The 26,437-nt window shown below is 47.1% G+C and overlaps 2 protein-coding genes and 1 pseudogene across 2 annotated transcripts; 2 read left to right on the forward strand and 1 right to left on the reverse strand.

Moving 5' to 3' along the window:
- The first annotated feature begins 938 nt into the window (after positions 1 to 938).
- On the forward strand, positions 939 to 3,356 carry LOC109755269 (uncharacterized). Its single transcript, XM_073499587.1, has 3 exons — positions 939 to 1,062; positions 1,352 to 1,955; positions 2,757 to 3,356. Exons 1-3 carry the CDS (start codon positions 939 to 941, stop codon positions 2,995 to 2,997), a joined length of 969 nt encoding a protein of 322 aa, XP_073355688.1. The 3' UTR covers positions 2,998 to 3,356.
- A 164-nt stretch (positions 3,357 to 3,520) lies between these two features.
- On the reverse strand, positions 3,521 to 4,423 carry LOC109755250 (uncharacterized; annotated as a pseudogene).
- A 19,217-nt stretch (positions 4,424 to 23,640) lies between these two features.
- On the forward strand, positions 23,641 to 24,945 carry LOC141022211 (heat shock protein sti1 homolog). The gene is made up of 3 exons (XM_073498523.1): positions 23,641 to 23,808; positions 23,907 to 23,986; positions 24,849 to 24,945. Exons 1-3 carry the CDS (start codon positions 23,641 to 23,643, stop codon positions 24,943 to 24,945), a joined length of 345 nt encoding a protein of 114 aa, XP_073354624.1.
- Positions 24,946 to 26,437: the final 1,492 nt, after the last annotated feature.

Here is a 26,437-nt window from a genome sequence, read left to right on the forward strand (position 1 = left end):
TGTTTCCTTCTTGAAGGCGTTGCTTTTGGAGAACCTCTTTTGTAATCAGAGTATTGTCTTTGGTGGTGGTTAAAGTGCTGTTGATGCTAGTGATTGATCACCATCACGGAGTCTTTTTTTCTTCTGTTCTTTTTATTTTCTTTTTTGGCTGTGTGTATCCTGGTTGCCTTTGGGCATCTTGTTGGTACAAAGACAGGGTGTAATTGATATCTTCACGATATTAATATATTCCCTTTGTCGAATTGTTTGGCGTGGGGGTAATTCCATTAGTCGACCATAATCATGGCTCATAACGCCATGTACAATGCAAGGCGCTTGGTGGAGGTGCTTTGTAAAATAAACCTGGTTTTGTTCAAGCACCGGTGTTTGTCCCTATATCAGGGGCGCTTAATTAAGTGTCTATCCTCTACAAATAAGCATCAATGCTTAGAAAATTTGGTTTATTTTTCTAAGCACCTCCCATAAGCACCCTACATTGTACAAGGCTTAACAACCATTGTTCTAGGAGTAGGGTGTTATCTCCAGAACATGGCGCCGGAACTTGGGTAAAACCTCTTATGTGTGAAATCCCGTACCTAGATCATCCAGGTGCGCCTCGCTTGCACAAAACCCACAAATAATGAGTATTTCCATGAAATCCCCGCGATAATTGACGCCCACGGGCAAGCGCGCGCGGGAGGAGTGGTCTAGTTTGGATCTCCTCTGGCAATCGGCGGTGGGCTTAGGCCCAGGCAGCTTGTGCGTTTTGATATGTTCCATTTCGTCGCCGATGACTCTGCATGCATCCTGCCTCTGCAGTGCTTCTTGAGGGCATGATGACCTTTGCTGGGAGCATGCACTTCATCGCCAAGCGATCCGACATAATGTGCCTTCAACAATCTTATTCGCTCTGACTGGCGGGGTCGAGTCTCAGGCATTCCGTGGGATCTCCACTAGCGATGCACGTCGACAAGGCTGCTTCCCAGCTTGTTGGCATGGTCAATTCCAACTTCATTTTGCCATTCTTGGATTCTGAGTCTGGCTGGCATGAGAGCTCATATAGTTCCCACTTCCGTGGCGGAGGTGTACATGACCAACAACAATGTTGGCGCGGCTGCGACAAACACAGTGGCCTGAGAGGCGGTGGATGATCATGCATACCCTCGTCGAGGGCGACTAGGAAACAAAAAAAGGATGTCAAGGCCTCGCGCACGGTTGTTTTTGCTGAGAAGGAGTAAATTGCACAGAAGTACCACAATTGGGGCATTGAAAGCAGATTGGTACCAAGTTTGGTAATTTTTACATGTCAGTACCAAGTCTGGGGCTAGACGTTACAAAAAGGTCTAAATCGCGTATAAACGCGTATTGACAGTATATCTGACCGGCAGGGCCCGCCTGTCAGCTCCTGACGTGGCGCTTTTTTTTGCAGAAACCCCCCACGGTGTCGCTCCGCGCCCGCCTCACCGCCCTCGCCCTCGCCCTCTCCCCGTGGCGACCTCCTACCTCAGCCGGCGCGCGCACGACCCCAGCGCGCCGGTAGCGCCTTCTGACCGGTGCTCCCGCTTCGCCTCCCCCGCGGCCGCCGCCCCGCCCTCCGCCACGCCGCCGCCGCCGCCCCTCTTCACGCTCGACGACCGCTTCGCCGCCGCCGACTTCTCGCCCGACCCCACCGCCTCCGACCTGCTCCCCGTCGCCTCCTCCCCCTCCCCCCGCGCCGGGGCGGGCGCCGGCAGCCGCTCGCCCTCATGGGACCGCTCCCGCGGCAAGGCCTCCGCCCCCGGATCCCCCATGGACGGGGTCGTCGAGCCACCGCCCCGCAAGGAGCTGCTCGCGCTGCCCCCGCCGTCCAGCCCCTGCACTCCTCCTCCCCCGACGGCGACGGTCGTGACCCCGGCGACGGAGGCTGCCAGGACGGAGCCGGCGGCTCCGGCCAGCGAACGGAAGGCAGATGGCGAGGAGTGGGTCACTCTATTCGGGTGAGGAAACCATGATGCTCTTCTTTACTTGTTTTTTCAGGAAGCTATAGCCTGCCGCATGCGCATGGTAGATTCAGTTCTGCAAGTAGTAGTATCTTGGTGACCGCTGGACATGTATGTAGCCATGGAGCTGAAAATATTGCTGCTTTGCGTAGGTTCATGGCCCTGGCATGTGCTTGCTCCTGTGTATGTCAATGAGCAACAGCAAAATCGATCATTTAGTAGCATATCGCTCTTAGACCTTAGTGCTTGTCCTAGCAAGTGGATATACCGGTTTCATGACACCATTGATCATCTTATATGTTCGTGGAATTAATGGTTGTCTACTTGTTCAATTCACACGTTGTATGGCTGCACTCAGTTAAAGAGATGCCTTTTCGTTCAATTTTAAGATGGATTTAGCCTAAAGGTTGCATTCTCTTTATTCCAGTTTCAGTGATACTAAATGCTGTGGTGTATGATTTGGCTATCTTTTGAACATGAAACAGATAGTGAAGTTGGTTTTGGCCTGTTGAGTATGTTTTTCATCATCACATGTTCTAGTCTGGATAATCTGTCTTTGTGCATTCATGCATGATGTGAATTTTTATAGGTTTCTCTCGCCTGTGATTGCTGGGATAAGATTTATTTAAAGTGATTTCTGATGTCTGGAACCTAGCTCTTTTCTTAACAAATGTTTATCTCAGTTCCGCTATGCCCGTGCATCACATGATAGGTTTCTGCATTATGGTGCGACAATTAATTCCTCTGGCCTTTCATCTTAAACTGACAATTGTCTTCACAGCACTCTTACGATGCCAGGAAAGCCCTCCAAAAGAATGGTATCCAACTATGCAGTGGCGTCATAATTGGAGTAAAGCATATTGATCCAGTGCACCGACAGCAGCTGGATGATAGGCTCGCTGGAATCAATCAAGGAGGCTTCATGGTCTCCCTGCCTTCGAAATCACTTGTCCTGAAGAGCAGGACAGGTGCATCAAACCAGTTGGGGGCCTTGCCTGTTGGCTGTTGTAACTTTGTGTTCTGGTGGGTGCTGTCATGAGCAATGGCTCTGGATGAAGGATGAAACTGAGATCTCAATATGTATTTATTTTGTCCGTTGTAATCTACATGAGCTCTGATATATTTGAGAATGTTTTTTTAAGAAATGCCATCATGGCCACTATATTGAATTGGTAATATGGTTACATCGTTTACAATGGCATTCACCAGGAAAGCTGGGGGTTCATCGACCCAATTACAAGAAGCATTATCGTCATAAGCAAATTTCGCTAAAGAATGAGCTACCTCACTTGTATCACAGGCATAGTGTATAAATTCAGCCGATCCTATCAATCTATCATCCCAGCCAAGATGAAACACTATAGATAGCCAAAGCTTCACCCCAAATTCTATATCTTGTCCTGCACAGGCATTGATAATTTGAATCGAATCCGACTTGGTCTTATTGAGTGTAGCAGAAAACTGCATTTTTCTTCTGATTTGATTTGAGAGCGTTCGTATTGGATCAAGTGCGGTCATATAGAACGTTCATTCTAATTTTCAATCAGGGTCATCCGCGTGCATTCCCAAATAACATTGCTCAAAAAACCTCAACTGTAATGGGATATAGAGAGATTTGCAACACACCAGATGCAGCAAAGATTATACTGAGATTAATACAGTATCGCATCGGATCACACGGCATCGCACGCACCCAGCAAGATCGACACAAACGTACAGACGAAGACTGAAGACAACACGAAGACTGATGGCTACAAAAGAAGCAGTAGGCAGAACCACGAGGAGTGGCGGATCGGTGATACGACGGGGCCCTGGGGCGATGCCCTAGTCTAGACGCGGCCCTCCCAGAGGCACGGCTGGTCGTCGGAGCAGAGCGCGTGCGGCGGCGGGGCGAGGCGCGGGTGACGCCGAGGCAGGGCCCGTAGCGCATGTCCATGTCGAACTCCCTGGCCTTCCTCTCCGCGTTCTCCGCCTCCTCCCTCCTCGCGTCGGCGCCGTCGCCGTGATCTGCCGCAAAAGCAACAGCAGATTGAAAATAAATAAACACCAGATCGATCGATCGAGCGGTCAAATCCGCGTTGGGCGTATGAATCGGCGGAGCTCGGATTGGGCGTACGGCGGCGTACCTGGCGTCGGGCGCGCCGCCGCTTGCTTCTGGTGGTGGTGGTGCGCCGGCTTCTTGGAGACGCCGCTGGTGGGCTTGGCGGCCGCTGCGCCGGAGTGGGCCTTCTGCTGCCGGAAGAAGGACTTGACGTCGCCGCCGCTCCTCATGGCTCTCTCTATCTCTCTCGCCGGCGGCGCGATCTCTCTGTTGTATTTCATTTCTCTCTCTCGCCGGCGGCCCGATCTCTCGCCGGCGGGGTCAGCACCACCGGCGCGCTGGGGTCGTGCGCGCGCCGGCTGAGGTAGGAGGCCGCCACGGGGAGAGGGCGAGGGCGAGGGCGGCGAGGCGGGCGCGGAGCGACACCGTGTGGGGGGGGGGGGTTTCTGTAAAAAAAATGCCACGTCAGCAGCTGACAGGCGGGCCCTGCCGGTCAGATACACTGTCAATACGCGTTTATACGCGATTTAGACCTTTTTGTAACGTCTAGCCCCAGACTTGGTACTGACATGTAAAAATTACCAAACTTGGTACCAATCTGCTTCCAATGCCCCAATTATGGTACTTCTGTGCAATTTACTCGCTGAGAAGTAACGTCTCAGAAAGAGCGGCCCTTGGCACACAAGAGTGTGAGCTGCCGTCGGCGTTGGCGCGTGGGACACGGCGGACGCGCCTGCTATGGGGTGCGTAGCTCCATGAGAAGCCAGGAGACAGAGGGCGCGCACATTCATCGTACACCTGCCAAGAAGCCGTTGTGCGCTTGCCAACTTCCTCTTACTCGTCGCGTTGCTGTGAGTAACTGTGGAGCACTAGAACATGGCCATGTCATCACAATGCCTATTGGCTTCCAGGTCAGTACAGTGCATCACCTTGGACTCGTCTAATCCAAGTCGATCCGACAATCGCCGGCCTAATGCGCCTAACGACACCAATTGAATCCGCACGGAGCGACATCAGCTTTGCCCTCCTCGGGGCCGGGGACCAGGACCTTGCGACATGTGGGATGACATCGAGGCTATCCGAGTGGCCAAGGTGTGTACCAATCGCCTTGGAGATGAGGTTGGTTGGTCGTCCGGCTTAGGTCACTTGATCTTATGTGCTTCAGTTGGCGCATATGGATCAAGCCTTTTCTAGAGTGATTCTAGATACTTGGCTTGCTAGCAACATTGGTGGAGGCAACGAGCATGTTGCCCTCCGTACACCGGTAGAAAAAAGCCCTTTAGTCCCGGTTCGCAACAGCCTTTAGTCCCGGCTGTGCAACCGGGACTAAATATGCGCGACTAAAGACCCCCCTTTAGTCGCGCCTCTTACGGACCGCGACTAAAGGCCCCTCTTGTGGTTGACCGGGACTAAAGGCCCGTCCACGTGGGCGCCAGTGGTCCGTCGGGGCGGAGGACCTTTAGTCCCGGTTCTCGTGGCCAACCGGGACTAAAGGCCTCCTCCGCAGGTTTAGGGTTTTAGCCCCCCTAAACCTGATTTCTTTTTAGTTTGGAGTGTTTTATTTCTTTTATATTTTATTTTGTGTTTTATTTTAATTTTGATAAAGTTTCAGTACACATATTCTACGCTACTATATACATGCATATGAAATTTCAAACAAGAAGAATTCAAGAGGAATATATAATATATATTCAATCTCGGGTGACCATATACAACTTCGAACAAGTTTCCATACACAATTAGGATGGATGACCATATACAACTTCGAACAAGTTTCAATCTCGGGTATGCATATAAATTTCTTCGTCCTCGGTATAGTGTTCTCCTTTAGGATTGATGACTTCCCTCATGAAAAATCCTGCTAATTCTTCTTGAATTGGTCGGAAGCGAGCTTCTGGACTAAGCCTCCTCCGCAAGTTATCCGTCGCGTTCCTCACGCTATCCGATGCCTTCCGCTCAGAGGTGTGTCTCCGGATGTTCTCACAAACATAGTATCCACATAGATTGGTCCCCGGTGGCTGCTTATCCACATTAACTAACCTTCTGAAATCTAGCTCATGTTTGAATTCATCGACAATTTCTTCTGAGAACCGTCTCCAAACCCTACAGGGCAAAGAAAATTAAATGAACAAGGGAGTTATTAGTTACTTGATATTAGGAAATGAACGAAAGAGACCGATCGATATAGAGCTCAAATGATTGAAAATAATTACTTTTGCAGCATTTTTCTCATGTCGGCCCAACGCTTTGGATCCGAATCCATAGAGTCCATGATTAGAACTCTGGAGGTGTGAAGTTCAATATTTAGCAGAATCCAGTGGAACCTGCGGACACGTTACATGCACAGTCATGCATAACTCATCGATTAGACATACCATGCATGGAGTAAACAAAAGAGAATGGGCACAAGAGAGAAACACTCACCCAAAATGGTAAGGAAATAGAATATGACTTTTGAGTTGATGCTTTCTAAGAAACTTGTACAAGTCTTTCTCCACGTCTTCGGGGTGATGTTGTAACACATGTCCATTAACGATATGTGGGTCAATGAACCCAACATCATGGATGTTTCTTATTTTGCATTCCCAAATCTTCAATCTGCATAATAGCGTACGCAACAATATAGTTAGGACAATATATATATAGTGCAGGCAATGAAGAACGAGATGAGGTAGAAATAAATCACTTACAGAACGTAGCAACTCAGCATAGATTTGTCGAGGTCGCGCAGATTGAACAGCTGGAACAATTCACTCATATGAACTTGTACAGAGTACCGTTTGGTGTGATGCTCATCTGTAACATCCGCATAAACATATTCTTTGTCGGCCCATGTTATGAATTGCTTGTACCAACGTAGCAGATTTCGCATTTGTGGTGGTAGACTCTTTTCCCGCGCAGGCTCGACGAGAGGCCCATTCCGCACATATTGTAATGCTATCTCACATACTGGCGCATCCTCAAGGCCTAAGAAGGCACGAAGAGTCAAACCCATCTCGGACGCTTGTTTCATGGCACTCGCTACAGTCAATCCAAGTGCTGCCGCAGCTGCTATGATCTCGGGGTCCTCTTCCGGACCGGCTTTCACTATGAGCGGGGGGATCGATTGTTTCTTCTGCATCCCGAGCTGGTCAACTTGTTTCCCGCTTTTTTTACTTTCTTCTTTCTCCTCCTTCAATATTTTTGCTTGCCTACGAAGTTCATGTCCATAGTCGTCAGGCATATTCAGCTCGGCTTGGGACGGTGTCGTCAAAAAATCCTTAGCCCACTTCTTTTGCTTCTCAGTGAATACTTGCTTGGGCTCAGGCTCTTTTATCGCCTTCATATCCGCCTTCCATTTCTCATAATCAGCAGACGCGGCCAATTTGGTTTCAGCTTCACTAAGTTCCCAAGGCCTTGGGAGGAGAGGCTTCAGTGATGGCTCCGGTACCCTTGCGGTCTTAGGTACATAAGGGTCTGGGTTAATAGTCCAGGAGCGGGTTTCCTTGCTGTCCGCCTGCTTCTGCTTCTTCGCCGGAGGTGGATTGGGGGGCGTCGTACCCGCCGGAGGAGGATTGGGGGGCGTCGTACCCGCCGGAGGTTGTGGATCGGGGGACGGCGTCGAATGGCGTGAAGGAGGTGTAGGTGAACCACCACGACCACCACCGCCGCCACCACCGCCACCACCACCACCACCACCATCGGAGGGGGGTGGACTTGCTAGCCTTGGCGCCTCGCCTGGAAACACTATGTACTTCTTTTTCCATAGAATGATCTGGCGCTTGACATCTCCAAGTCTTCTCTCCCCTTCGGGTGTAGGTTTGTCAATCTCCAGGTCCTCAAACCCTTGGACTATGTCTTCCACCGTGACACGAGCATAGCCATATGCAATGGGGTTGTTGTGGTGGAGTGCTCCAGGTGTACAGGGTAAAGCACTGCCGCTAGCTACCTTCGTGGAAACGTTCCCCACGGGATAATGCAGATCACATTCTTTCATCTCCTTTACATCATCCACGGGGTAGTGAGGCTCCGGTGCACGAATCTCGATCATCGGTGCATTAGCACCAGGCGGGGCATCCGTGGAAGCCACGCTGCTTCTCCGCTGCTGGCTTCCGCGATCCGCTTCATGATCTTCATGCGGCCCTGCAGCCGATTTTTCTTTTACTAGTTCATGCACGGTCTGCTTCAACTCATGGAGTTCCGATGCAAACTTCGTCATAAGATCTGCATCCCGGTCCGTCTTTCTCTTACGGCTTCTGTAACAGTACGGGTCATTGTCCTGGGAAAACCCTACTTTCCACGGAACTTTGCCTTTGCCTCGTACACGTCCTCCGTGTTCATCATTCCCGAGGGCTGTTGTCAGTGCGTCTTTCTCTCTGTTGAACTTGATCAAGCCCTCTTGAGCTTGGGTCATTGCGTCAATAAGGGCTTGGGTGGGAGCAAACTGTCTCTGCCGGTGAACACACACCCCTGTCTCCGGGTCTAGCGATCCCCCATGCCCGTACCACCAGCTTTTGGCCCTTGGGTCCCATCCCTCTGTACCTAGAGGGATTCCTCGCACCCTCAGGTCCTCCTCCATCTTCTGCCACCTAGGCTCCGAAAGGCGGTATCCTCCTGGCCCCATAATATGATGGAACTTTTTCTTACTCGCATTATCCTTATTTTTTTCGATATTTCCTTGAAATGCTCCGATTGCTTTTGCCTCACAAATTCTGGCCAATCATCTTTCAGTTTCTCATGTTGTCCATTGAAATCCGGAGTCTTGCCCTTGTTGACATAGTCACGGGTTAAATTTTTCTTGAAGTTCCGGAATGCTTCGCCCATCTTCTGAAGAGCGAACTCTTTAACTAGCCTCCTCCTCTGACGTCCACCCGGAACCTCGTTACCGAATTCATCGACTTTGTTGTATTCCGGAGGTAGAATGAAATGTTCCATAAGCTTTCTCCAGCAATCCTTTTTCGTTCTCTTGTCGACAAAACTGAAACCAAGACGTGCCTTCTTTGGCTCCTTCCATTCCTGGACGGTGATCGGGACGTTGTCTCTAACAACGACTCCGCATTGGTTGATAAACTTTGAGGTGTGCTGTAGGGGCTTGCCGGTTTCACTGACAAACTCAATGGCATATGTTTCTCCTGTTTTCATCGCCTTGGATTTGCCACGCTTTGTCGTACTCGATCCGGAGGGCTAAAAAAAGAAAGAGAGTCATGCGCGTTAATACATATGTATTCACATTTCAGTAAGTTTGTATCACGAGAGGCTCAATGTATATATATACCTCGCCGGAGGTGGTTGCTACTTGCAATTCGAGATCGTCGTTTGTTGACGGTTGACCTCCGTCGACAATGTCCGTTCCTTCACCTTCTTGATCATCGACAATCTCTGTTCCACCGTCAAGGTTCAGAAAAGAAGAGACTACATCCTCTTGTTGCTCATATTCTGAGCCCGGCACATAAGGAATCTCGTTGTTGATGATGCCCATTAAATAACGTTCAGCCTCCGGATCCCTAAGCGGCTCGGCTCTATCGTCCGCCATATGTCACTCCTGCATGAGGTAAAAATTCTTTAAGTATAAAGGAATTAAAAAATAAGATTAAGGGGACATAGAGGAGGAGGAATTAAAAAATAAGATTATTGAGCACTGCCAAGTATTTTGTTTTGTTTTCTTTGTTTTTCTTTTTGGTTTTCATTTGGTTTCTTTCTTCTTTCTTTCTTCTTCTTCCTTTTTCTTTCTTTTTTCTTTCTTCTTCTTCCTTTCTTCTTCCTTTCTTCTTCTTTTTTTCTTCTTCCTTTTTCTTTCTTCTTTCTTTTTCTTTCTTCTTTCTTTTGGTTTTCATTTTTTTCTTCTTCCTTTTTCTTTCTTCTTTTTTTCTTCTTCCTTTTTCTTTCTTCTTTTTTTCTTCTTCCTTTTTCTTTCTTCTTTTTTTCTTCTTCCTTTTTCTTTCTTCTTTCTTTCTTCTTTCTTTTTTTCTTCTTCCTTTTTTTCTTCTTCCTTTTTCTTCTTTCTTTCTACTTTCTTTTTTTCTTCTTCCTTTTTTCTTCTTCCTTTTTCTTTCTTCTTTTTTTCTTCTTCCTTTTTCTTTCTTCTTTCTTTCTTCTTCCTTTTTTTCTTCTTCCTTTTTCTTCTTTCTTTCTTCTTTCTTTTTTTCTTCTTCCTTTTTGTCTTCTTCCTTTTTCTTTCTTCTCTTTTTCTTCTTCCTTTTTCTTCTGTTTTCTTTTGTTTTCTTTTGTTTTTCTTCTGTTTTTTCTTCCTTTTTTCCTTTTTCCTTTTTTCTTCTGTTTTTTTCTTCTGTTTTTTTCTTCTTTTTGTTTTTCTTGTGTTTTCTTTTGTTTTTTTCTTTCTTCTTCCTTTTTCTTTTGTTTTCTTTTTTTTCTTCCTTTTTCCTTTTTTCTTCCTTTTTCTTGTTTTTCTTTTGTTTTCTTCTTCCTTTTTTCTTCTTCTTCTTCCTTTTTCTTTCTTCTTCTTTCTTTTTCTTTCTTCTAGCTTCTTCCTTTTCCGGCGGCGGGAGGCGCGCGGAGGACGGCAGGTAGGGGCAGCGGGCGGCGGACGGTAGGGCGTCGGGCGGCGGGCAAGGGCAAGGGCAGGGGCTGCGGCGGGCAAGGGCAGGGCACGGGCGGCGGCGGCGCTCACTGGGGACGGGGGCGGCGGCGCGCAGGGCTTCGGCGTCGGCGTCGGGGCAGGGCTTCGGCGTCGGCGTCGGCGTCGGGGCAGGGCTTCGGCGTCGATCGGCGTCGGGGCAGGGCAGGGCTTCGGCGTCGAGAGAGAGGAGAATGGGAAGTGGCGAAACTGCTAAGTGCAGTATATATAGACGTACCTTTAGTCCCGGTTGGGGAGGCGGACCGCGACTAAAGGTACCCTTTAGTCGCGGTTGGCCACACCAACCGCGACTAAAGGGTACCTTTAGTCACGGTCCGCCGCCCCAACCGGGACTAAAGGGTTTTGGCGCCGCTTTCGTTCCCGCGCAGAAAGACCCTTTAGTCCCGGTTGGGGACAACAACCGCGACTAAAGGGTACCCTTTAGTCGCGGTCCGCCTCCCCAACCGGGACTAAAGGCATTGTGCTGCTACCACTACCGCTCCCCTCGCTAGTTTAGTCCCACCTCGCTAGTTGAGAGGGGCGCGCAGTGGTTTATAAGCCCCACTGCCGCTCCCCTCTTGAGCTCCTCTCCATTGCAGGCTTACGGGCCTAATTGTCACTGCTATGCCTGATGGGCCTACTGGGCCTTCTGCGGGCCTGAATCCTGGCCCAACGATGGGTTTCTAGTCGTATTCAGGCCGTGGTGGCCCAGTAGGTGGCATATTTTTTATTTTTTGCCTGTTTTTTGTTTTCTTTTTTGCTTTATTTATTTTGTTTTGTTTCTACTTACAACAAAAAACTTATTTATTTTATTTTATTTTGTTTCTAATTACTTATTTATTTTACTTTATGATAATTATTTTTGCTATTAAAGTTTCTAACAAAAAAAGTTCTTTATGAAAATTCTTTTAGCTTTCAATGATTTTGAACAGAAAATACTTCGATAATTTTAGTTGAATCAATTTTATTTATGTTATTAAAATTTATTTTATTTTGTTTGTACTTGTATATTTTATTAAAGTTTATATTATTTTGTTTCTAATTCATTTTAAAATCTTTAAAATACAATTATATATAAAAAAATCAGAAAATAAAACTAATTCATTTTAAATTCTTAAAAATACAAATAATATATCAAAAAAACAGAAAAATAAAACTAATTCATTTTAAAATCTTAAAAATACAATTATATATCAAAAAAATCAGAAAAATAAAACTAATTCATTTTAAAATCCCTTGAAGGTTTGACAAAAGGTTTGATACATCATTCAGTTCATCGACCAAATACAAAGTTTGGTACAATAAATTATTACACATCAATTCTTCCCTTGTGTCCCTGCTTGCTTACGATTGTGCCGTATCCATGGAGCATCCTCATCATTTAACTTAATGCTTGGGTCAGTGTTCACTTTGAAGGGCGGAATTTCACCAAACATATTATAATCTTCTGACATGTCTGTCTTGTCCTCCACTCCCACGATGTTTCTTTTCCCTGAAAGAACAATGTGGCGCTTTGGATCATCGCATGATGTACTGATCGATTTCTTATCTTTCCGTTTCCTCGGTTTGCTACTCATGTCCTTCAAATAAAAAACCTGAGCGACATCTTTGGCAAGGACGAATGGTTCGTCAAGGTAACCAAGATTGTTGAAATCCACCATTGTCATTCCGTATTGCTCGTCCACCTTTACCCCACCTCCTGTTAGCTTGAACCATTTGCACCGGAACAAAGGGACCTTAAAGGAGGGTCCATAGTCAAGTTCCCATATCTCCTCTATGTAACCATAATATGTGACCTTTCGCCCATTCTCGGTTGCTGCATCAAAGCGGACACCACTGTTTTGGTTGGTGCTCTTTTTATCTTGGGCGATGGTGTAAAATGTATTCCCATTTATCTCGTACCCTTGGAAAATCGTTATAGTCGAAGATGGTTTCTTGGCCAACATGTACAGCTGATCTCCAACATCATTGTCATTCATTAAATGTTTTCGCAACCAACTGCCGAAAGTCTCCATGTGGGCCTTTCTAATCCAGGATTCAGGCTTCCCCAGGTTGTCCGAGCGTAAAATATTCTTGTGTTGCTCGAAGTACGGAGCCACAAAGCTGGAATTTTGCAGAACTGTGTGGTGTGCTTCAGTCATAGAATGACCGTCCATACATATCATGGATTTCCTTCCGATCTTGCCTTTTCCACTTAGTCTCCCCTCGTGCCGCGATTGAGGAATACCAATCGGCTTAAGGTCAGGAACATAGTCAATACATAACTCAATTACCTCCTCATTTCCATAGCCCTTGACGATGCTTCCTTCTGGCCTAGCACGGTTACGAACATATTTCTTTAATACTCCCATGAACCTCTCAAAAGGGAACATATTGTGTAGAAATACAGGACCGAGAATGGAAATCTCTTCGACTAGGTGGAGCAGGAGGTGCGTCATAATATCGAAGAAGGATGGTGGGAACACCAACTCGAAACTGACAAGGCATTGGACCACATCGTTCTGTAACCGTGGTAGATCTTCTGGATTGATTACCTTCTGAGAGATTGCATTGAGGAATGCACATAGCTTCACAATGGCTACTCGAACATTTTCCGGTAGGAGCCCCCTCAAAGCAATCGGAAGCAATTGCGTCATAATCACGTGGCAGTCGTGAGACTTCAGGTTTTGGAACTTTTTCTCCGCCATGTTTATTATTCCCTTTATATTCGACGAGAAGCCAGACGGGACCTTCATACTGCTCAGGCATTCAAAAAAAATGACCTTCTCTTCTTTGGTAAGAGCGTAGCTGGCACGACCTTGAAACCATTCCGGATGCCGGTCATCTGGGTCTTTCAAAAGTTGCTGGTCCTGCCGTGCTTCCTTTGTATCATTTGTCTTCCCATACACACCCAAGAAGCTTAGCAGGTTCACGCAAATATTCTTCGTAACATGCATCACGTCGATTGCAGAGCGGACATCTAGGACTTTCCAATATTCTAGCTCCCAAAATATAGATTTCTTCTTCCACATGGGTGCGTGCCCGTCACCTCCCCGCGGAACTGATTGTCCGCCAGGACCCTTTCCAAAGATGACTTTCAAATCCTTGACCATATCAAATATCTCAGCACCAGTACGTTCCGCAGGCTTCGGCCGGTGATCTGCCTTGCCGTTGAAATGCTTGCCTTTCTTTCTTACGTTATGATTTCGGGGAAGAAATCGACGATGACCCAGGTACACGTTCTTCTTACAATTAACCAAACGTACACTTTCAGTCGCATGTAAGCAGTGCGTGCATGCATTGTATCCCTTATTTGTCTGTCCCGAAAGGTTACTGAGAGCAGGCCAATCGTTGATGGTTACAAAAAGCAACGCTCGTAGGTCAAATTCCTCTCCTTTGTGCTCATCCCAGACACGTACACCAGGTCTGGCCCACAACTGTAAAAGTTCATCAACTAATGGCCTTAGGTACACATTGATGTCGTTCCCGGGTTGCTTTGGACCTTGGATGAGCACTGGCATCATAATGAACTTCCGCTTCATGCACAACCAAGGAGGAAGGTTGTAGATGCATAGAGTCACGGGCCAGGTGCTATGGCTGGAGCTCTGCTCGCCAAAAGGATTCATGCCATCAGTACTTAGACCAAATCTTATGTTCCTTGCGTCAGCTGCAAAATCTTTGAACACTCTGTCGATCTTTCTCCATTGCGTTCCATCAGCAGGGTGTCTCAACTCCCCGTCGGACTAAAGGCCTTCGGGGACCTTCAGTCCCGGTTGGCCAGGCCAACCGGGACTAAAGCCCCACCCATCCGCCAGCTGGATGGGCCTTTAGTCCCGGTTGGCCTGGCCAACCGCGACTAAAGGCCTTCGGGGACCTTTAGTCCCGGTTGGCCAGGCCAACCGGGACTAAAGCCCCTCCCGTCCGCCAGCGTGCGCTGGGCCCAGATAGTTGGTCGCGGGTCTCCTCCCGAACCGCGACTAAAGACCCCTTTGTTCGTGGTTCGATTATTTTGGGGACTAATGGGGGCGTATGGAAGCCTCTTTTTCTACTAGTGGTAATCTTCGCTTGATGTTGGAGGGTTAGGCGTGAGCATGGCTTAACAACTTGCTAGTAGACAACATTTACGAGGATGACCTATGTGATACCTTTCTCAAGAACTTTGAGGGCACGTACGCAAGGGCCCGACAAAGTGTCAGAATCCTTGAAATTGCGTCTAGAAGGACGAAGCGCCTGTTCGTGAATACATCAATCGCTGGTCCCGTCTTCGCAACTCCACTGAGAACGTCGTAGAGCCGCAGGCCATTCAGGCCTTCAAGCAGGGAGTTACCTATGAGCACCTGAGGTAGAAGCTGGCCTGCACCGAGGTGCTGACCATGGGTCGGCTCATGGAGATTGCCAACAAGTACACCATCGGTGAAGAAACCATATGCCCAAAGGTCCCGACTGCTTAGGACAAAGGCAAGGCGAATGTCGAACCCTCTAGGAAGAAGGATCGCTCTGACTCCAACGACAGCGACAATGTGCAGCATATCCACTAGTGGCAGTATAGCAAATTTTAGAAGTTATCATTTGATGAGATCCTCGATCAGCCCTGCAAGTTCCATGACATGAAGGAGAGGCCATCCAAGCATCATGAAGCGCCTTCAGTCGGAGAGGCCATGGAGGTCGTATTCGGCGACGATGACAACTTTTGGTTCAAGATCCTTAGCTTTGAGGTGGTTAACCTTCAGAGTGGCTACCACGCCATCTTGGGCTGTCTGGTTATGCCAAGTTAATGGCTAGGCTTTGCTACGTCTACCTCAAGCTCAAGATGCCAGGCCCTAATAGGGTGATCATGATCTCGGTGTCACGACCCAAGTACGGAGATGGGATGGACAGACGGATTCAGTACCAATCGTTGATACAAGTTGAAGATACAATGAGGATTTGGGATGAGAAATCAGCAAGGAGATGTGAGGAATACAGAGAGGTGGTGAGGGGCTTCAGAAGTTTCAGTCATTCATTCCCTGACTTCTCCTGTGATTCCCTTGTTATATATGTAGCCTCGCATCCAGTGACTTCCATGTGGGACCAGCCTCCAAGAGATGTCCCACCACCTAGTTGTGCTTACTAGTGGATAGGCCGGGCATGACACTCGGGCAACCCTAAGTACTCTAATCAGTGCGATGACGCCAATGCGGCCATCATCGAGACCCTGATTGTGACTGAGGAGCTGGTTGAGATCCAGAAGGAGGCTGATGCCGAGAAGCTGCCATCACACAAGAAGCTGACCACCAAGTCCTCCTTCCAGTTGGTAAGGACACCAAGAAGGTTTGAATCCATCCCGATGACTCATTGAAGACAACGCAAATTGCCACCGATCTTCTTGCCCAAGGAAAGTGCGCTCGTGGAGGAACTCCATGAGAATTAGGAAATTTTCGTCCTGGCATGCCAGGGTCCCAAGGGACATTGCCGAGCACAAACTCAACGTCATTAAGGGGCGAAGCTGGTAAAGCAGACCCTTAGTCGCTTCGCGGAAGACATGCGCAGAGCCATCAGTGAAGAGATCACCCGACTACTCAAAGCCGGCTTCATCCGAGAAGTCTTCCACCCGGATCGGCTAGCAAACCCAGTCATGGTTCCCAAGAAGAACCAAACATAGCGCATGTGTGTTGATTACCAACCGTTTGAAAAAGGCGTGCTCCAAGGATCCATTTGCTCTGCCCCGTATCGACCAGGTGATTGATTCCACGACTAGCTAAGAGGACGCCTATTTAGGCTACCACCAGATCAGAATAAAAGAGTTGGACGAAATCAAGACTGTGTGATCTCAGATCCAATGTTCACCAAGAGAGCTCGTGAATTTTTGCAAAAATCCCCTAGGAGTTTGATAATTCTCGCAAAATCTAGATCCAACAGCAGTGTTCGCGCTGGAGCACCTAAGCTTATGTGGTCCTGGAGCATAGGTTATTCTCCCGACCGACCCCCATGATGCACAGGGGCAACTAGACACTGCAATTTCAGCCGGCCACAACTTCAGCAAACATCTAAATCAACACAAGTACCGAAAAGCAGGGTCCTCGTTCGAGCATCTTCACTACACACGCCGGCTAGTGCATCCGACCTGGGGATTGTTGGTGAGGGCGCATGATTTTGCGTCTCCGGGTTTGTCGGCGGCGTGCGTTTGCTTGGCTCCGGCTCTTCCTGTGTCCCGTTGGGCTTTGGCTAAGACGTTTCCGATCTAGTAACCTCGTAGCCACCCTTCTCTTCGGAATTGTTGTGGTTGGGGGATGGACCTCCCTCACATCATCATCCTTGTGATCGTCTAAGAGGCCCAGCAACTAATCCATGCCTTCCATCATCTCCTCTTCGCGCACCACATAACCTTTGTCATCAAACATGACCTCTAGCTGAGGCATCTATGCAGCCTGACCACCCTCGGGATCGGGCTGCATGGAGGGGAGGATAAGAAATCCTGTGAAGTGAAGATATGTATTTAGTGTGAGAAACAGATAGAAGAAATTTCACTTGAGGGTTTCAACCAACTTACATCGGGAGGTTGGTTATCAAAGTCGAAGGCCGGTACTGGTGCCAATGGGAAGAGCTTCTCGCGTTCCTTAGTCATGCTCTCCATCCAAGCAAAGAAGTGCTTGTCTTTGGAATCTTTTGGGGACGTTCAAGTGGAGTCATTGGTGCCTGAGTACTCCCACATCGGGTGAGCTCTCACGTGGAGGGGTTGGATGCGTTGATCAACCGAAGTCATGATCATGTCGACCCTAGTGAGTCTGTGATTCTTGAGCTCCCGAATCCTCTCCATCAAGAGCTTGGCTTCATGCCTCTCCTTTGTCAGCTGAGGTTTCCAGCCAATCGAGCTCACGGGAGGTCTTGTGGCTAGCTTGTGTGCGCACATCCTGGATGTAAAACCAGTCGGCTTGCCAGAGCTTGTGAGTGTTGGAGAACATGAGCGAGAAATAAACATCTTGCGACACAAGCTGAACGCCGGTTCCCCCACAGACCGACATCCGCCCACCTTTCTCCATTGTATGTGGCTTCATGACGAAGATCCACTTCCAGAGACCCCAATGTGGATGGGTGCCTAGGAAGCACTCACACAACATGATGAAACATGCAATGTGCAAGACTCCATTCAGATTTTGATGGTGGAGTTCAATGATGTAAAAGAAGAGGAGCCCTCGCACGAAATCGTGTAGGGGCAGGGACATACCTCGGTCAATGAATGGCTTGTGAAGTACATGCTCGCTCTCCCGTGGGTTCGACACTGCCTCTTCGTTGGGCATCCTTCTCCAGGTCAGATCTTTCGACGGGCTCATCCGTATGGAGGCAAGTCTCTCCATCCGCCCCTCATCCTCTCGACGTATCCTGTCCAGTCGGTTGCCGAGGCTACAACCACGCCACGCATGCCTCGCATGGGAATCTGAGGAGCTTCTTGGGGCAGTGCCCCGGGTGGCATCCACTTGATTGCTCGCATTAATTGTGCGTAGTCAATGAGACATTAAAGTGATCCGTCTGACAGTCGCGGCCCTTTGTGCGTCGTAGAAGTCTCTTTGACCGAAGCTTGACCAATTCAGACGGTGTCGCTGGCGGTTGGTGGATACAACATGATTTTGACTCCGCTCACAACACACCCGGTTCTTCATTGGTTGCATCCGCTCGGACACAAGCTATCCTCAAGAGATGGCGTCGACGATCTGCTCCCTCAAGTCTCAGATCACTTGGCATTGCCAACACTAAACAACAGACTCAGCTTCCCCAACGGCACTAGTTGTTTTCCCAACCAAATGCCCAAGTGCGAGAACTCGGTTCTGAAAATGAAGATCGAAAGAATGAACCTTCTTAGGTGAACAACCGACAATGACCCACTCGGATAAGCCCAGTTCTTCAAGGATCACTTGGAATTTATGATAGGCTTCCCTACAAGCCATAAGCAAAGCTCTTAGGCGAGTGTGTTAGGTATCAGTGAGTCTTTACTACAAACAACATATACCTTTTCAGGTACTTTTCAAGACCATCAAGGGCTCTCATCAAGCGGCGCGACAACTATTTCAGTTGGTTCTTCCAGGAGAACCTTCCTTAATCAAGGAATCAGCACCATCCCTGAGACCTTGAAGGACTTGGGGGCTACTGACGGCGGGATCCCCCCAAGGTAGGCCCATGACAACGATTTAGCCTAGCAGGTTTGAACAACCCGAGTCCACATCAGGAGTCACTCGGTTGGGACGACATCTTAAAGTCCATCAAGCTAATAAATGTCGTGGCGTCCATCTGACTGAACCAGACGTGGTCAATAAATGGAGGCATTATGGCGTTGGGGGTAATTCCATTAGTAACGACCATCATCATGGCTCATAACAGCCATTGTACTCTACATCCTCGTCGTCTCATGTAGGAAAAGGATGGCCCGAGATCTTAGAAGAGGCGAAGACAGATATACGAAGTCTCTAGCAGACACGCCATCCATGGTCATCACTCGTCAACCCCTTATTGTAACCATACTGTTCATATGATAGAAAACATCCAGCAGGATAGGGTGTTACCCCTAGAATAGGGGCCCTAACCTAGGTCATCCACGTGTGCCTTGCCTTTGCAAAATCCCCCAATCCACGTGAAATTCCTGCGACATTTACCATTTGGAACAATACTAGAACCAATGAGGTGCTGGCATTTTTCATTTCGTTTTAGGACCGTTATATCTATTTCTTGAAGCACCTATCTCTTAGCATGTGCATGGGTGGAGCCACAAGTGGACATGGGTGTACATACACCAATTCATGGTAAGAAATCATAAACTAAGTATATAAAATACATTCAAATTGGAAAATAGCTAGGGAATTTATAAAATCTTGAACTCTGTACACTCATTCTGGTAAACCTGGCTTCGTCATTGATACTGTGACATATAGCTAACTTGACGACACCACCATCTTAGTTTAAGCTGTTGTGCTATTGGCATTGTCATATAGTTTGATCCCTTTGATATGTGAAGGGTTGGCCGCATTTTGAGAGTGCCGCCTGATCTTGTGGCTCAAATAATCCAGATAGATGATTGGACAACAGCAACAACAACAAAGCCTTTAGTCCCAAACAAGTTGGGGTAGGCTAGAGGTGAAACCCATAAGATCTCGCAACCAACTCATGGTTCTGGCACATGGGTAGCAAGCTTCCACGCACCCTTGTCCATGGCTAGTTCTCTGGTAATACTCCAGTCCTCCAGATCACTCTCTACGGACTCCTCCCATGTCAAGTTTGGTCTATCCCGACCTCTTTTGACATTACCGGCACGCTTTAGCCGTCCTCTATGCACTGGCGCTTCTGGAGGCCTACGCTGAATATGCCCAAACCATCTCAGACGATGTTGGACAAGCTTCTTTCAATCGGCACTACCCAAACTCTATCTCGTATATCATCATTCCGGACTCGGTCCTTCCTTGTGTGGCCATACATCCATCTCAACATACGCATCTCTGCCACACCTAACTGTTAAACATGTCGTCTTTTAGTCGGCTAACACTCAGCGTCATACAACATTGCAGGTCGAACTGCCATCTTATAGAACTTGCCTTTTAGCTTTTGTGGCACTCTCGTCACAGAGAATGCCAGACGCATGGCGCTACTTCAACCATCTGGCTTTGATTCGATGATTCACATCTTCATCGATATCCCCATCCTTCTGCAGCATTTACCCATATTCGAAAGGTGTCCTATTGAGGCACCATCTGCCCATTAAGGCTAACCTCCTCCTCGTGCCTAGTAGTACTGAAACCACACCTCATGTACTCGGTTTTAGTTCTACTAAGTCTAAAACCTTTGGATTCCAAGGTTTGTCTTCATAGTTCTAACTTCCTATTGACCCCCGTCCGACTATCATCAATTAGCACCACATCATCCGCAAAGAGCATACACCATGGGATATCTCCATGCATATCGTACATGTCCTTGATGAGGTTAATGTACTTTGCCGCGACTTTGTGTTTCTCCAAGGCCCACCACATGGTATGTTATCGTAGGTCTTCTCTAAGTCAATGAACACCATATGCATATCCTTCTTTTGCTCCATGTATCTCTCCATGAGTTGTCATACCAAGAAAATGGCTTCCATGGTTGACCTCCCAGGCATGAAACCAAACTGATTTTTGGTCACGCTTGTCATACTTCTTAAGCGGTGCTCAATGAATCTCCCATAGCTTCATTGTATGGCTCATCAGCTTAATTCCACGGTAATTAGTACAACTTTGAACATCCCTCTTGTTCGTGAAGATTGGTAATAATATACTCCGTCTCCATTCTTCTGGCATCTTGTTTGCCCGAAAAATGAGGTTGAAAAGCTTAGTTGCCATACTATAGCTATTAGGGATACAATCAGGGCCCATCGCCTTGCCTCCTTTCATCCTTTTTAAAGCCTCCTTGACCTCCAACTCCTGGATTCGCCGCACAAAATGCCTGCTAGTATCATCAAAGGAGTCGTCCAGTTCAATTGTAGAGCTCTCATTCTCCTCATTGAACATCTTGTCGAAGTACTCCAGCCATCTATGCTTAATCTCCTCGTCCTTCACCAACAGTTGGTCTGCTCCTCAATGATGATTGGAAAATAATAAAAATAAATCTCTAGTATATCTCTATTCTTAATCATGCAATTCTTTGACTAATTTCATCACCTAGCTCTTCAATGATGTCGTAGATATCGCTAAGTTGAAACAGCTTCACCATTTTTTTGAAATCCTGCATATCTTGTATGAGTTAGTTGGACTTGTACAAGATTAACTGTACCAATGCTACTTATGTTTAAAGACTCAATATCATCGCCGAAGAAAACAAGACAATTTGGAATCGTGTTTCGAGTTCCGTTAGGGTTGTCAGGTTGCAGACAGAACGAGGGGATGCTAGAAGGAACAGTTTAAAGTGGAAAGGGACAAACACTGTTCTTTTACAGTCATTTTCACAATTAGTTCTCGTTTTTTTCTTAATTATCGGAACTATTTTTTATCTCACTAATGATCCAGTGGAGTACACTCCCTGGCCTTTCTGGAAGTGCTTTTCTGAAGTTGAACTTTGGTTATAACAGTTTGGTAGGTTTCCAATAGAACTCGCTGCACTGAGTGGTACAAGGGAAGGTGTTGCGATCTTATTTCCTGTAACTTCTTGTATTCCAACTGTGCATGATTGGAGCATTGACGGAATAATACGGCATGCAAGAGTGTCTATGAAACAGGTATGCATTAGATCCTGTTTAGTTTATATAATTTCTAGTTTAACATTGGCATCAACTGTTAATCTATAGTTTCTCAGTTAGAATTACCATACATAAAATTAGCCATGTTTCTTTTTGCCTATTTTGATTCAATGAACACGAATTTTATACATGCTATTGATAATCTTTTAAAAAAAATTTGGTTGGGAGTTGATGGGCTTGTGAGTTTATTTGTATGTAGAAAGTGCAGATCAAGGTAGATGATTGCCGAGCCCAGGATAAGTAGTTTCTTATACAAGAAACTTAATAGCCGCCATATTCATAGTGGCCTACTGGGTGATGGGCAGAGGGGGAGGGGGGGGGGGGGGGGGGGGAGGGGAGGGCAATCTGGCACACACACTTCTTTATGTGGTAGATAATTTTTGTTGTACTGGTCAGATGATAGATGTCATGAGTTCTGGAAATAAACATTTCCTTGTAGGCTTGTACTATCAGGAGCAAGATGAGGATCAAGATGTTTCTGAAATGAAACATGACTGGTCTGCTAATTTTTTGTGTGGAAATCCAATTTGGCTCCTGGGAGCACGTGCTCCTGCGTGCGAAAATGATTTTTTAAATGTCAGAAAAATCCCAACAAATTTTTTATGTCTTCATAGTCACATCCAAATGCTAACTGCAAATTCTTAGGCAAAATGGTTAAACATTTTGGACTGTGCAGAAAAAACAAAACCAATTGAACACCAGATGTTACCCCAAATTTGTTTTTTCACCAACGAAACACTATTGCTCCGTTTCGCATGAAAATTATCAAGGACGCTTGCGACACGAACATCCACAAAAAAGTTCAGAATTTTTTGAAAACATTTTACTACTTTGGAATTACTGTTCATGCGGGAGCACGTGCTCCCGGGAGCCAAAACGCCTCCCCCTTTTTTTGTGCCACAATATTACACACTGTTTCCAAAATTGTCTGCAATAGCCGAGCACTAGGCACCACCCTGCCACCCAATTAGTGCCTATCGATTTTTAGAACTTTAATAGTATAGGTACTGCTTTATACTTGCATTCCTAAGTCCCGATTCATTTTACTGCGGCAACACTGTACAGTGCGGTATGCTACTACACCCTGTTTCTCGATGTGTAATCTTGAACTGCATCTCATTAGCTGAAGTTGCTTGAATAGCTGTCAGGTGATCGTGATCTGGTTTCACATTATTCTTGTCCTACATGCTCCCTCTAGAGATAGTGATCATCATTGTGACCGATAAGTACAGTTGGCCTCACTCTTTGCTTTGAGACACATCTCTCTTCAATTTATTGAAGATAATTTTTATTGCCAATGCCATATGAAAGTTTGATCATGAGGACCTGACAAGGACTTCTATGGGTCCTTAAACAGCAGAACCGTTCTTGTGCTTGAACAGTGTAGCTCTGCTTTTGCATTATAGAAGAGGGAAAGAAAGACAGTCAACTGTAAAACAGAGAAAAAATGCGAAAGACTCACACAGGGAAGCAAATACCCGAAGTTGCAGCGCACTCTCAGGTTCCTGGTCATACAGGCAGCAAATACTGTTGTGTGGCCAACCTCATGCACTGGGTCTGTTCGCCGGCTATTTCTGGGCTGTGGGTTTGTACTTTGGGCTACTGTGATATCTCTTACTTTCAAGGAAGAGTGGGAAATTATCTTTACTGCAACATTGTCCTATTCTTATACTTTAGTTACTGCTATAAGGAAATTTGCTTGAATTGACTATATTGTCCAGACTAGTATACTTCTAAGTTCTAAAATTCATCAGAACTTCAAGTCGTTCTTTCTCGCCTTTTGAAGTACAAATAGTTACAAGCAAGATGTGATTATTGTTTTTATATAATCAGATCAGACATGTCCTAAGTTTGCGTTCAACCTGTTGGGTGCATGCAGGCAATGGAGTATGACCGTCATGATGCCACCTTGTTGTCGGACAGGAGCTTTTGCTGGCTCTGCATGGGCGATGGACATGAGGCTTTGCGGGATGCTCTTGCGTGCAGAGAAATGAGGCCTGGCTGGCCAAAGGCCTGCTACCGGCAGGGCCAAGCGCTCATGTTATTGAAGGTGTGAACGAAGATATCTATCTGGTTGTCTAGTTTGTTATTGATGACTGTCGCCACATGCCCTTCATCGTTTCTAATCTTATACTGTATCATCATCAGGACTATGGGGCTGCATGCGATGCTTTTCTGGATGCAGCCAAGCTGGACCCAGGGAGTCCTGAGATTGAGTCTGCGTTGCGGTATGATTACAACTGACGACGAAACCCCCCCTTTTCAAAGAACCCACCCCACCCACCCATAACTTGTCATATCCGAATGTACAGCCGATTCTGATCGTGATCTGCATACATACTCGATGGAGATTTATACATTGCATACATACATTTGTTGGACAACGCAGTCAAGCATTAAAATTCTAACATACTCCTTTCGTCCCATAATGTAAGACGTTTTTTGACACTACTTACATTATGGGACGGAGGGAGTACATCGGTGTTGGGAACGTTGAAGGGAAGCTATGAATTCACTGAGGACATCTTGTGGCGCAGCATAGGCCGTTTGAACAACACTGCACGGGGCATGCGGTTTCTTTCGCTTCTTGTGGAGTGGAGCTATGCAACATCCCAGAATCGGCCTTGTTGTTTTACCAGTTAACTCGGTGAACCCCGATGAGCAAAGAAGCAGCATTAGGGATCGATGGAGCGAAAAGTGCCAACAGAGGACAGGCTACAGTGAGGACTTAAAAAAAAAACGTAGTTCTGCATCTAAGAAAAATCGAGTTTTTTTTTGTACATACACAAATACATACATAACTAGTTTAGGGAGATTTTCGTAACAATATAGTACATGGCATAGAAAAAAAACAAATATGTACATGAAAATGGGCCATTTTTTTTTTGGCCTGGGATTTTTTTTTGTGCAGCTTGCGAATCATAATATTTTTTAAGGGGATTTTATAGATCCGTTAACGTTGTGAACATGTATGGGTTTTCACAGAAGGATTCCGTTGCCATGACCCTGGCAGCCGCTCGTAGGGATGAAAATGGAGTGGAAACGGACGGAACTAAGTGCTATCATATTTGTTTTCATATTTGTTTGCAGAAGCGGAAACAAATACAGAAACCTCGAAAATGAAAACGGAAACAAATACTACCGGAAACAGATACAGAGCAAATACAGAGCGGACACGGAAACATAAGTGCTCATTGTGTGATTGTGTGTTGTTTGGTGGTTGGGCTGCAAAGCAGTCATAAGCCTATAGTAAACACAGAAACTCCGTATTCACGGAAACGGAAAGTTCCGTTTCCATGTCTGTTCCACCAGAAAACAACGTTTCATTTTTGTTTCCGTTTCCGTATAAAAAATTCCATTTTCACTTCCGTTTTGCAAATTTTCATTTCCGTTTTCATATTTCCTCTTCATTTTCATTTTTCTTCCGTATAAGCGAAAAGTTTTCACTCCATTTTCATCTCTAGCCGCTGGGATTGCCCGGGTATTATACTAGAATGCTTGTATCAACTAAACTTGGTCGAGAGGCTTGGTTAGAAGGTCGCGGTGATTCTTCTAGTGGCCAGGAAGAACTTCAAAGGTGAAGATAGAGGTTCCTTCAAAGGTGAAGATCTTCCTTTGGCGACTGGTTGGGAATCCAAATCAATCTATCTAGACGCCTTTGCTCGTGTGTTCATAGGCATTACCGATCGAACCAGCTGTCCTTGAAGCACTGGCTTGCCTTAAAGCTTTGGCATGCACTAGCTTCAGATCTGGGACTAAACCAGGCGGTAATTGCCTCAGACTGCAAGGAAGTGGTAACAAACATCAAGGATGGCAATGGTTGAAAACTTGGCCATATCATTCGCGAAATTCAGACGATTATTGCTTCTGAGATTCATTGTCGAAAAAGGGTTTTCCCATGACTTATATTATAAAGCAACCATCACCACATACATCTGAGCGAGCCGAACAAACGCACGCCACCACGAACACACCCAAGGCTAGATACAAAGGCCGGGCACCTTCACACCACTCGGGCACAACCAAGCAAACTAAATATGAGCTATGAAGAACCACTTGAAGCCACCGAGCAGGGGTGAGATGGACAATGACGAAGTAAAGGCTCCAAGACGGTGCCTCCCAGAAGGGTACGATCACGGATAGCCGCCACCGTCCCATCCACAGATCAAGTTTTCACCCGGAGCGACGCAAGGGGCAGGAGCACCGCGACGGAGCCTTCAAGAAGAATACAACGTCCACAGACGCCGCCACCGACGGCCAGATAGGAACTGTGCAAGTGATGAACCCCGACACTCACACCCCTCCAACACACCCCTACTCTGCCAACCACCTGCAGCCACGTCCCCCGCAAAACCATGGCTGCCCACCCGCACCTAAGAGGCAGGTTCCACCCCCAAACGCCACGCCTCCCGCCACCAGGGCCACCGCCCAACATCCAGAGATTCCCAAGACCATCTAAAGAGATCAACTTTGCACCGAAGGAACACCACCGACCGACAACCACAACATACGTCCTGCCTTGAACATCGCCGGAGCTGTGACAACCAGCACGCGGCCGGGGAATGGGGGAGGCGGGGGAGCGGACGCATCCGGACCGGCACACCCCTGTGCCAGTGACGGGGGCCCGAGCACGTCGGCGCCACCCATCCCTCCAGCCAGCCTCCCTACCGGTCACACCC

The sequence above is a fragment of the Aegilops tauschii genome, chromosome 5 (assembly GCF_002575655.3).
Source record: "Aegilops tauschii subsp. strangulata cultivar AL8/78 chromosome 5, Aet v6.0, whole genome shotgun sequence".
Taxonomy (NCBI): domain Eukaryota; kingdom Viridiplantae; phylum Streptophyta; class Magnoliopsida; order Poales; family Poaceae; genus Aegilops; species Aegilops tauschii.

Coding starts and splice junctions, on each gene's coding strand:
- LOC109755269 (XM_073499587.1), top strand. CDS start 939: ATGCACGTCGACAAGGCTGCTTCCCAGCTTGTTGGCATGGTCAATTCC. Junction 1,063..1,351: donor TTCCCACTTCCGTGGCGGAG/GTGTACATGACC, acceptor GCGTATTGACAG/TATATCTGACCGGCAGGGCC. Junction 1,956..2,756: donor GAGTGGGTCACTCTATTCGG/GTGAGGAAACCA, acceptor TTACGATGCCAG/GAAAGCCCTCCAAAAGAATG.
- LOC141022211 (XM_073498523.1), top strand. CDS start 23,641: ATGGAGTATGACCGTCATGATGCCACCTTGTTGTCGGACAGGAGCTTT. Junction 23,809..23,906: donor AAGCGCTCATGTTATTGAAG/GTGTGAACGAAG, acceptor TATCATCATCAG/GACTATGGGGCTGCATGCGA. Junction 23,987..24,848: donor GAGATTGAGTCTGCGTTGCG/GTATGATTACAA, acceptor ATTTGTTTGCAG/AAGCGGAAACAAATACAGAA.